Below are 12361 nucleotides of genomic sequence, written 5' to 3' on the forward strand. Positions count from 1 at the left end.
TGCTACATAAAATACTTAATACAGATCACACTTCTGAGCTAAAGCTGACAGAACGTACAGTTCAGCATTGAAGGAAGCTTGGTTACCAACTCGATCGTGAAAATGCGACCACTGACGCGAACGTAATACTTACTTTGTGGTTTTGAAACGATGGCGATCCAAAACAGCTATTTATAAATGTTTGTACAAAATTAGCTATTTGAATAACGAGAAGTTTATTTGTTCATCACATTTGGCATCTCTAACATTCACTAACTGAGACTTTGAACTCCAACGCCAAAAACAGGATATGACTGTTTATCAAGCAATGAGTCCTGCTGAAATGAATACCTTCCTTTCCAGCTTTTTCACTTAAAATAACCAATAACCGCAATATCAGCCAGTGAAAGAAATGAAATATATACACTGAGAAAAGACCACCTCCCTAAGAAGATTTTACTGACTCCATTGTCTCACGAATATTATGTTGATTATGTTTATTGACAATGGACTCTGATGATGTACATATTTTTAATAGTTTTGGCTATTTCTTATTGTCCTAACACGCTGGAGCGATTTGCATTCTCTCGTTATAGCTTCCCTTTTAGTTGGCGATGAGGTGGTCAATGCCACACGGAGCGAAATGCTGCAGCGCAGTCGTTACCGAAAAGGAAGTGATTGTCAGTCACGTAGAGCTGGTAAAAGACAGAAGCTGCTGTTTCGCCTTGAATCACGGCTATATAAGTCACAATGATTCTTCACTGAAGTAAACAGTTTGCCTGAAGTTTTGAACGTACAGTTTGAGGAGCCAAGAACAAGAAAGATGGTGAGTGACGGTAATTCTGATTTCAGTCGTCTCCATGTAATTCTTTTAAAAATGTGTTTAGCTTTAACTGATCGACTTAAGTTTGAGACTTAAATGGGCCATTATAGACTCATTGTGCCATGTCAGATATTTTTCGTGGGGTTAAAATCGGAGAGGAAGGGTACATCTTTTATTTTAATTTCCGGCAAACCTTTCACGCATTACGACTGACCTAGCAATGTGCGTTTCTACTGGTGCAAGAGTAAGTTATTATAACTGAACATAATTAGATGAAAAGGTAAGAATTTAGAAAATATATATATCTATTCTTTTTTTCTGTTACACACCTGTACCTTATTCGTCTTGATAGGGAGTTCCGTCTGTTGCTGCAGTCTGTTTCATCCTGTTTGCTTTCGTCGGTCATTTGAGAGCTTCAGTGGTAAGCTGACATCAATTTCTCATATTATTTGCTTACTTGAACTATTTAATTGTAATTATATTTTGAAGCATTTTATATGGGTGGATAGTGCAAAATTGTAGTTTTTCGTAGATTTCAACTTTGAATGACTTACATCCAGGAAAGGGACCCCAACAGGACTGGACGACACACACGACACAAAACACATACAACCTTTTCGTTCCTAGACCGAAAACTGAAGCAGGCAAAAGAAGTTTTCAATGTCGCCCGTTCGGTTCTCTGGAACAGCTTGCTATTAAGCGCTAAGATAGAGCCCACTTTTAGAGGGAGCTCTTTTAAGTCCGATATAATCGAGATTGATAGATAATAAAGGTTTTTTTTTAAAATAGTTTTTGGTATAATTCTGCACATTACTTTAGTTAATGTGATTAGATAACTTAACAAGGCTCGATGGAAGAGCATGCATGCCATTGATACCGAGGATAAATGAATATTACCTTACCTCACCTTACCTTACCTTAAACAGGTTTGCTGTCGTGCCTTTTTCGTGGTTATTTTTTTCCCTCATTACAGTGGTCCATCGTCAAGTTCGCTATCTTAGGCTACGCTCTCAAATTGCATGTATAAGCCACAAATAAATGGGAACAAGTCTCGAATTATTAATTAATAATAGTCTCTTTTCAAAATTTTCCCACGGACATCCCCATCTATCAAAAGCTATAACTGATAGCATCAGAACTTAAGTCTTTTTTCTCTTACAAAAAAAGCAACAAAAACCACACTATCATAATGCTAAAAGTCTTATTCTTATAAATTAAACAGATTCCAAAGGAGGAAATAGCGGAGAATTTGAATTTGGAGCAGTATTACCTTCGCATAACCGAGAGTGGAACAACGTTTGCAGAGAAAATAGAAATAGACGAGGAGAAAGACATGGAATACTTTCATGTTCCAGCTCACAATGATGTGACAGAAGCCGCTGACTATTTGTACGACTTTAAAAATGCAAGTGAAACCATGGAAAGTTGCTGTCTTTTTAATGATAGAATTAAATTTATTTGGCCATTACATCATGTTTAGTAGCTTTTAAGTTAGTTTCAAACTAATAAATTGTTTGGTAAATTAGTGTGACCCATGCTTGCTATCACGTGACTCGAATAAAATCTAATCTTAACTATCACTTTTATCACTTGTTACATGCAATGTATTTTTTTTAAAGGATATGTCTGTTCGTCGGGTGAAAAGTAAAGCCATTTGCTATCTTGGACCACTTCCAGACGACTTGCCAAAACCAGCCCATTTGAAAGCTGAATTGCAAGGGGTATGTATGGTTAAAAGATTAGGAACTCTGTTTTCACAAATTGCCATTGAGAAAAAAATAAATAAATAAATAAATAAAGTGCGTTGGCTTGTGCATGTTCTTGTTTTGGCGGTAAAGCCGAGCGTAACGCCAGTGGCGAAACCGCGCGGGAATTGTTGAGGAGCCGAGTTGAATCTCCCTACTAGCTTCGGTTGCGTGAGAATAAAATGGCGGCTCCGACAGCAAAAATCATTCGCACACGAAACGGGCCAGCTACGCATCCTCAATTTGACGTCTTCTTCCCTTCCCGGTTTCTTCTCCATTTTTTACTCAGTTCATTCTAAACTTGGTACCTGGGCAAACTTTTGCATAATGCGTTAAAATCACGAAGCACACCAAGAAGCCACAACATCACTTCTTGTTCATTAGTGTGAACCAGTAATGTTTCCGACTTGTTTTAAAGGATCCCCCCATTCATACAAGTGTTTAATTTTGGTTTTCAGCTTTCCCAAGTTCCCCCCAATGAGAACAAAGTCATAGTTCAAAAGTATTGGGTCGTATCAGAGCAGGTCGACAAAATCTTTCTCCGACGAGAAGTGCAAGAATTCTGTGGCCAATTCCCAATCTATCGCTTGCAAGAAGTTGACTTTAATTCTACTCGCGAGGCAGAGATCGACGGAGGACACCCCCGTTTAGGTAAATAGTGCTAAAAGTGCTAAAAACAACAATAGTTTTTGAAAATGTCTTCCCAGATGCCTTGTTCTTTTATTCAATTTTTGCTCTGTGGAGTAACTAATTGGAACGTAATAAAAGAAAAAATAAATCAAGTAAAGTCACACACTAGAAGGCTTATCATAAGATTGTGCGTCAAGTGTTTCGCTATGGAGCATTATTTTAGTTGCACCTCTTAAAAACCTCTATTTTGATTCGTTCTTGTTAACCTGCACTTCTTTTGTTCTGAGGACGTGGGGCATTGTTTGTGTTCTTTGCCTATTGCTTCTTTTCGCCAGTTATAAAGAACCTTATAAATGGTGCAAGTCACCCCTGAGGTAAAGATAACCTAGCTCGCGTCACAGATAAGTTACATCGTATTCGCTCCTCTCAAAAAAATCGGGGAGAGGATTTTTTGAGGGGTGGGGGGTGGTTCTTTACAGGATAGCTACACCATCATATGCTGAGAATTCGGTAACGCGTCCGGATGCACCCCAGGTTAACCTAATATATCTAATCAGGTTAGCTGCAGCAGTCTCGAAAAACAATATCATTATGTTCTCTGTTTTTTTTACAGAGACATATAAAAAGTATTTCCTGTGAAACACCAGAGACAGTCATGGGATTTTAATAGAAACTATTACCAGGCAACTTATATTAACCTTTTCATTGACAGCCAGAGCTCTTACATTAGCCAATCTGACAGGACTGGGTTTCTGCAGCAAAGGATTGCCAACCGATCCGAAATGTATCCCCGATGATTATATCTTCCGGATTCAGATTGGTAGCCCGTCCTGTACTTATTGGCTGGTCTGCGTTTTTGACAAGGGAGCGCGCAAAGAGAGGTGCGAGGACTGGTTGCACAGGCGGAGCACCATGCTTTGTTACAGTGTTAGCTGTCCTCCTAAATGAAAGGACTGAGCTACATCGGTTTAAGAATGACGAGGTATCATGGATGAGGAAAATACGCTGTTACAAACAGAAGGTCTAACGATAAGTTTAAATGTATTTGTTAATTTGATTGCACTGATTAACAAATTTTTAGATTGTCAATTGACTTATAATTAACCAAATAAATTGAAAGACGCAAATTTTATAACTTGTGCCAGATTTTTTTTCAATTAAAGCTTATGGTTCTCTCCCCACTCCATTCCACTAGCTTTTGAGAGTTTTTCTTTCTGCTTTAGACCAAAGTCGCGGGATTTATACACCCTTTTCCGGACTAACCAGCCAAAATACTTGAAAGCATTAAACAAACTTGGAAAAAGGCAGAGAGAAAGTTATTTCATTTTTCATTTTAATTCAAGTTCCCTCATGAAAAATATCATTAATCCTCCACCGGAACCCAAGATTTTCAACTTCCTTATTCCAAGGAAACGTGAGTGTATCCCTGATCAGATCCGCTGTTCTGACTTGTCTCATAGCTGCGTTTTCATCATTTCTCGACTATAATTTGATTTTTAGGTCAATACAGACACTGAGAGGACCTCAATAAGTATGTCATACTTTACTGATAAAGATAAAAGCATAATTTAAATGGAACAACCAAGAACCAAAATGAAACAAGTCTGTACGAAGAGCAATATGCCAGGGTTATTGCAAATATTATATGCTCTTGACTTAGGTCATTTAACAGTCAGTAATAGATTTTCAAATGAACTGAGCCCTCAAATTTTATCCAACGCCGAATTAAACCGAATGACCTTTACCGATTAATGCACTAGTCGTGCCACACAAGATCTTGACTAACTGATGAAGAACATGGCATGCAGTTAAAAAAAATTGGGCGAGAACAAAGGGTGTTGGCTTAACGACGGACGGATGTCCGTATTATTAGCGGGCTATGTTTAGGGTACAATACCAGACACTTAATACTGTCCAAAATAAGTGGCTTTACGTATGAACCGGGTGCTGCCCGTAAATCATGCTCGAGTATATTTACTCGAACTCAGCTATCCTCAGTACTGATATCATACAGCTCAGTGGCAAAATAAACAAAAGAATCTTAACAACATCGCTTTTCGTGCAGTTAAAAATGTTAACATACTTACCCTTTTAGGTGTATAAAGACGCTTGTTATATTGTCCTTCTGTCATCTTTTTCGCACTTATAGAGGACACTATAGCGGCTACCATTAATGCAATGGTAACATAATTTATAGTAAATCGTGTCCAAAGACTGCAACGAAACAAAAAAAACAACACAAAGAACAACATTTTCTGATAGGCAATGACATACAACCGTAAATAGATAGTTATACTATATAGTTGCTCACTGACTGTTAACCACGGTCCTGTTTACCTTGCAACCGCATGTCGAAGTCGGACGCCTTTTGTTGCCTTCCTCTTAAGCGCAACTCAAAGGCTTTTCGAAAATGAAATCAAGAACCTAGCTTATAGTTGAAAATTTGTTCCCTTTTCTGAAAACTTCTGAACTTAGCTTTGCTCAAAAAGCACGGAAGATAAATGTTTAGCAGGAAAGGAAAGACCCTCAAGGCATTCATATTCGAGTTATAGTAAGCCTTAGGTATAATTAGAAGATATTTTAAAGCTCTAAAACTAATGAATAAAAACTCTAATAAGCTCCAGGCTCGAATAAACTACAAAGGTCAATAAACGCCTGATCCGCGAGTCAAGTTTAAAATAAACACCGGGGGCGTCTAATCGAGAAAATACGGTATAGCTGTTTATCAAGCAATGAGTCGTGCTAAACTAGATCGTTTCCCTTCGAGCTTTTTACTTAAAATAACCATTGACCACATCGTCAGCTGGTGAAAGGAATGAAATATATTCAACGGGATAAGGCTACTTTCCTTAGCGGTTGTAACTGATACCATCACGTCATGAATATTATTGAAAATGGACTCTTATAATATACATATAATTTTTGATAGTTCTGGCTATCTTATATTGTCCTGACACGCTGGGACGATTTGCATTCTCTCGTTACAGCTTCCCTTTTAGTTGGCGATGAAGTGGTCGATTCCACACGGAGCGAAGTGCTGCAGCGCAGTCGATATCGAAAAGGAAGTAATTGTCAATCAGGTAGAGCCGGGAAAAAAGACAGAAGCTGCTGTTTCGCCTTGAACCACGGCTTTATAAGTCACGATGATTCTTCACTAAAGCAAACTTTTTGCCTGAAGTCTTGTGCGTGCAGTTTAAGGAGCCAAGAACAAGAAAGATGGCGAGACACCATTATTCTGGTTTCAGTCGTCTTCTTGTAATTCGTTTAAAAATGTGTTTAGCTTTAACTGATCGACTTAAGTTTGAAACCTAAATGGGCCATTGTAGACTCATTGCGCCGTGTCAGATATTTTTCGTGGGGTTAAAATTGGAGAGGGCGTGTACATTTTTTTATTTTAAATTCCCGCGAAACCTTTTATGCATTACTGATGCTTAGCTAATTTCAATGTGCGTTTCTTCTGGTGCAAGAATGTGATGTTATAACTGAGCATAAGTCAGTGGAAAGGAAAAAATTCAATATAGTTTAATGTGTTTATTTTCACTGTTATCTTATCCTTTTTGCTAGGGAGGTCCGTCTGTTGCCACAGTCTGTTTCATTCTGTTTTCTTTCCTCGGTCATTTGAGAGCTTCAGTGGTAAGTTAACATCAACTTTTTATATTGTTTGCCTAATTAAAGTCTTTAATTGTAATTATATTTTGAAGCACTTTATATGGGTGAATAGTGCAAAATTTGCAGTTTTCGTAGATTTTAATTTCAATGACTTGTGACATCCAGGAAAGAGTCTCCACCAGGACTAGGATGCACTCGTACCTTTTTTTGGATGCCCACGTATCTTTCTCGAACGCTCTCGGTGTTGCACCTTTTTCTGATGCTCTCGTACCTTTCTCGGATGCTCTCGTACCCTTTTCAGATCCTCTGGTCCCTTTCTCAGATGTTCTCGTACCTCTTTAGGATGCGCTCATACCTTTTAGGAGGCAGCGTGGCCGAGTGGTTTAGGGCGCTGGTGTTGTAATCCGGAGGTCCCGGGTTCAAGGCCTCTACCCTGCTACTGGCGGGATTTGTTTCTCGGTAGTCCCGAGTTCAAATCCTGGGTCACGCTTTGTAAATGACCAACTGGTCTGCCTCCTGCCAGTTGGGATTTTTAACTATGTTACGTTTATTTGAAATATTTTTTTCCTTTGTTTCAGTGGCATGCCTGAAAACTAGCTAAGCTTAATGCTTGTATAGCTAAGTGCATGACCACTATAAATGAGATTCACGTTTTTTTTTTCTTTTACATTCACACAAGAGACCATGATCTCATTTTCTCTTGATTTACATTTTTCGGATCTTCTCGTACCTTTTTTCGAGTCAAATCGTGTTTGGCACCACTTATATATGTAATCCAGAAATAAACTGGAACAAGTTTTAGATTATTAATTAAACTGGGGTGGACAGCATTAACTCTCAATTAAAAAAATAATAATCTCTCATTATCATTTCAGGAGAGCCGCACCCAGTTTCTCTTTAATGAAACTAATCGATGATTTCTTTCCAAAATTTTCCCAAGGGCATCCCCACCTCTTAAATAAAGGCTGTAACTGAAAGTGTCAGATACAAAGTATAAAGTTTTTTTCTTACAAAAACCAACAAAAACTACACGATCACAATATTATAACGTTTTACAGATTCCGAACGAGGAAATAGCGGAGAATGGGAATTTGGAGTAGTATTACCTTCGCGTAACCGAGAGAGGAACAACGTTTGCAGAAAAAAATCGAAATAGACGAGTCGAACGACCTGGAATATTTTCATGTTCCAGCCGACAACGGAGTGAGAGAAGCCTCTGACTATTTGTACGATTTTACAAATGTACGTGTAACCCTGATAATTTGGCGTCTCTTTAATAATAAAGTCAAATAGACCATATTCTTATTCTCGATGTTGGACTGGAACGAGCTTGCACCTGAGGCTAATGTGGGGAGTCTTTGCAAATGCAAATGACATTGATCTCTGTTTAATGCTATTCCCCCGCATAACTGCCTCCATTGCAAGCTAGTTCCAGTTCAATACCGAGAATACATGTTTCGTAGATTTTAAGTTAGTTTTAATAGGCCCTTTGCACGATCCGGTCACATGGTGCAAAATCACACATGCTGGTGAGCAAGTTGCACAGTGGGACTTCCAAAACAATGCAACTCGCACCAGTCCACCTGGATCTGCCTTTGTTTTGGAAGTCCCACTGCGCAACTTGCTCACCAGCATGTGTGATTTTGCACCATGTGACCGGATCGTGCAGAGGGCCTATAGACTGGTTATGAAGCCCGGCAAACATCAAAGGAGCAAACAAAGATGCCAAGATTTATGTTGGAAGGTCCACGACCGTGCACAATCTTTTGTTTTGCGCTCATACACTATGCATGAATTACGTAACCAACACGTTTCTATTGGTTAGTTCCTTAGTACGAAGTAAACAACTATTGAGTTCTGTGCACGGTCAAGGCCAGAAATGCGAACAAAAATATACAACAAAGAACTTTGTCGGGTTTCACAACCATATCCCTCTATTAACTATGGTTTTTATTTAAACTAACAACAAATTGTTTCGTAAATCAATGTGACCCATATGCATGGGTTCCGATCATGTGACCCAAATAAAGTCAGTCGTCTTAGCTATCACCATTTTCACGAAATATATTCTATTTAAGGACATGTCTGTGCGTCGGGTGAAAAGTAAAGCCATTCGTTTTTGGGACCACTTCCGGACGACTTGCCAAAACCAGCACACCTGAAGGCTGAGTTGCTAGGGGTATGTGTGGTTAAGAGATTAAGAAGTGCGTTTCCACAAGTTACCGATGAGAAAAAAAAATGCGCCAATTTGACGTAATACATCAAACACGAAAGACTGCGTTTGACCACATTTCCAAACACCGAGAAGAGAGTGTTTTCGAAGCGTTTTCGAAATTTTGTCAAACACTGTCTTGAGTGTTTGATATATCTTCCCAATCGAAACTAGAACTAAGAGGAAAATGGAGAAATAAAATCGTTGAAGGCTACGCTAATTCAGATCAAAAATCACGGTAATGGTTTTCCTTTGTTTCAACTCGATGAATTACCAATGAGTTTAGGAAGTCTTGAACCCTTCCCGGTTTCTTCTCCATTCTTCTACTCAGTTCATTTCAAACCGTATGCTTACTCACCCTTACAGAAAAGTGCGTCAACTGAGTACCCAGTCAATTGCAAACGTTTGAAAATGCGTTGAAATCATTAAACTCGCCAAGAAGCCACAACGTCAGTCTTCTCGTATTAGTGTGAATCAATAAGGTTTCCAATTTGTTTTTAATGACCGCTCGCACTCATACAAGTATTTTGGTTTTCAGCTATCCCGAGTTCCTCCCTATGAGAACAAAGTAATTGTTCAGAAGTATTGGGTCGTATTAGAGCAGGTCGACAGAATCTTTCTCCGACGAGAAGTGCAACAATTCTGTGGCCAATTCCCAATCTATCGCTTGCAAGAAGTTGACTTTAATTCTACTCGCGAGGCAGAGATCGACGGAGGACACACCCGTTTAGGTAAATAGCACTTAAAGTTCTGAAGCAGCAACGGTGTGCCAAAAAGGCAGCTGCCTTGTACTTCAATTTATATTTAATTTTTGCTCCGTGGAGTAACTATGTGAAACGCAGATTATGTTGTTATGTCGTTTATGTCGTTATATCATAAGTGTGAACCAGGTCTTACCAGGTAACTTATATATCTAACAAATTGACGTCAGTTCCTGTTATTGATCATGTGTTCGTCATAACATTGTCAAGGTAAATGTGGATCCACGAAGCGATAACCGAGTGGATCGGCCGACCACTGTGACAATGTTATGACGAAATTCATTATCAATTACAGGACAGACGCATGGAAAACTGACGTCAATTTTTTTTTCAATAACAAATTGTTAAATTGTCCGCTCTCGCTCGTTAACGCATCGCATAAATTATAGCGGAGCTCCGGCGGCCCGAAGGGCCGCCAAGCGAAGCCCCATACCCATATAGGAAAGAAAAGGAAACCCATGAATTGTTTTTCTCATGGTTATCATGGCTAGCGGTATTGCTCGTGGACGCGTACGAACGACGACGACAACGACGGAGTCGCGCAAGATGGCGACCATACTCCAGTTAAAAGATTAACAGACATGCAGCCTTGATTTATATCTTCCTTCTTTGATATTGGACGTCCATAATATGGTCAATTGACACTTGTCAAAACAGGGTATTCGCTGACCAGTTTCACGTGACCATATCGCGGGTTCAAGTTTTGAGCTCAACGAGGTAACTTGTTTTTTCTATGAAGTTGACCGCGGACCAAGAGCTGGCTTTCTCTTGGTTCGCGGGCTCATGTTAGTTAACTTGTTGTAAACGGGGCCGGGTTGTTCGGAAGCCGGTTAATGCTAACCCAGGGTTAAAGGTTAACAGAACTATAAGTATTTATTGTATACAAATGTTTCGTTTTGTGTATTTGGAGATTATTCCAACTCAAAACAGACGGCCAAATAATATACAGAAGTTACAAAACTGAAATCAAAATTCTCGCTTAACCTGGGTTATCCTAACCGGGCTTTGAACAACTCAGCCCAGGAGCTCCGCTTTTAGGCTTGCCTAAATCTATATGTTAAATTCATGTGTCTGTTCGCTTATTGACAATGAAAATTAACCAATAAGGGCGCAAGAATTTCTGCAGTTGTTATAGAATAACTTTTTCATCAACAGCCAGAGATCTTCAACGCGCCAATTTGACTGGACTGGGTTTCTGCAAGGAAGGATTGCCATCCGAGCTGGACTGCAGCCCGGAAGAATATACCTTTACGATCGAGATCCGTGACTCGGCCTGTACTTGGTGGCTGGTCTGTCAGTTTGACAAGGGAGCGCGCGCCGTCATGTGTGAAAAGTGGGCACACAAGATGAGCAGTATGGCTTGCTACAGTGTTAGCTGTCCTCCTAAATGAGTGGATGAAGCCTGATGACGTATCATGGATGAGGAAAATAAAGCTAGCCCAAGCTAAGCTAGCCCAAGGACTAACCATAAATTAAGATGCATTTGTTAATTTGATTGCACTGATAAATACACTTTTAGATATTCCTTGTCAATCGATTTATAATGAAACAAAATAAGCTTGAAGACGTAAATTTATAACTTGTGTTTGATTAAAATCTACGGTTCTGTCTCCACCCTATTCGACTTTTGAGAGTTTTTCTTTCTGCTTTAAACTAAAGCCGCGGAATTCATACAACCTTTTCCAGACGAGCTAACCAAAATGCTGGAAAGCAATAATAAAAAATAATAATAATAAAGAAAAAAATTGGCAAAACTACGACGCTATAGTCAAAACAGCTGAATACCGTTCTATTCGTTTTTTTCAACTAGTCTGTACATTTTTAAGGAAAACGACCAATTTTTTAAGTTTACAAGACATGTTTCGACAGAACTTCTGTCATCTTCAGTTGAATGATTACAAAGCAAGTTGAATAATAAGTAGACAAAAAATGCCAATTAAGACAAATAGTAACAAAAGAACGTGAAAAGGTGTAAATTAATAGGATAGTTTTAGATTTACATGGTGTAATTGCTGATTGAGGCAAGGTAGTTCTTTTTGAATATGGATAGCCTCCTTTATTTTGAGTTGAAAGCTGGTAGTGGCGTGACCTAAAATATGAAAGCAGTCTATTGAACACAATGAGCGACAACGTTCAGAATTCTGAAGATGTTTGAAAATGTGAGAGGCCTTATCAACGGCTAAGTGCTCACGTACGCGTGTGGAAAAATGTCGGGTGGTTTCGCCGACATAACAGGCATTACAGCCCGCACATGTAAACTTATAAACTACACGTGAACGAAGCCCGCCGGGAATAGGGTCTTTCACACCAAAAAGGTTACCTATCTTAAAGGAAGAAAAAACTAATTTGGTGTCTAAATCATTACAATAGCGCTTGATTAAGTGTCGAATCTTCTTCTGAGTGATGGCAGAAAAATGGCCTATGTACGGCAGCTTAAAGTAAAACGTGGGCGAGGTGGTAAGGGGGTAGCCCCGGGGACAATGATTGCTATGGGTCCCAGTGATGTAACGGTTAACCACTTTTTCAATTAAATGGGCAGGGAAAAGGTTCTTTTTGAGAATTTCAGTAAGCTTGGTTATGTCCTCGTGTAACCCCAACCAAG

General features: G+C 39.2%; 1 protein-coding gene and 1 pseudogene across 3 annotated transcripts; both read left to right on the forward strand.

Annotated features, from left to right (window-relative positions):
• The first annotated feature begins 621 nt into the window (after positions 1–621).
• Positions 622–11368, forward strand: LOC145495472 (uncharacterized). 2 transcript variants are annotated; one of them, XR_014050429.1, is made up of 7 exons: positions 622–805; positions 1155–1223; positions 2025–2207; positions 2422–2523; positions 3006–3198; positions 3890–4198; positions 11219–11368. XR_014050429.1 is itself a non-coding variant. In XM_081475094.1 (6 exons), the coding sequence occupies exons 1-6, from the start codon at positions 803–805 to the stop codon at positions 4123–4125; spliced, it is 786 nt and encodes a 261-aa protein (XP_081331220.1). In that variant the 5' UTR covers positions 622–802; the 3' UTR covers positions 4126–4353. The 2 variants fall into 2 exon arrangements, 1 of the variants encoding a protein (XP_081331220.1); XM_081475094.1 differs by lacking the exon at positions 11219–11368 and having other exon boundaries at positions 3890–4353.
• Positions 6183–11220, forward strand: LOC145494112 (uncharacterized; annotated as a pseudogene). The gene is made up of 6 exons (XR_014050236.1): positions 6183–6257; positions 6742–6810; positions 7845–8028; positions 8865–8965; positions 9537–9729; positions 10915–11220. The product of XR_014050236.1 is annotated as an uncharacterized LOC145494112 (transcript).
• Positions 11369–12361: the final 993 nt, after the last annotated feature.

This window comes from Orbicella franksi, chromosome 8, assembly GCF_964199315.1.
Source record: "Orbicella franksi chromosome 8, jaOrbFran1.1, whole genome shotgun sequence".
In the NCBI taxonomy this organism is placed as follows: domain Eukaryota; kingdom Metazoa; phylum Cnidaria; class Anthozoa; order Scleractinia; family Merulinidae; genus Orbicella; species Orbicella franksi.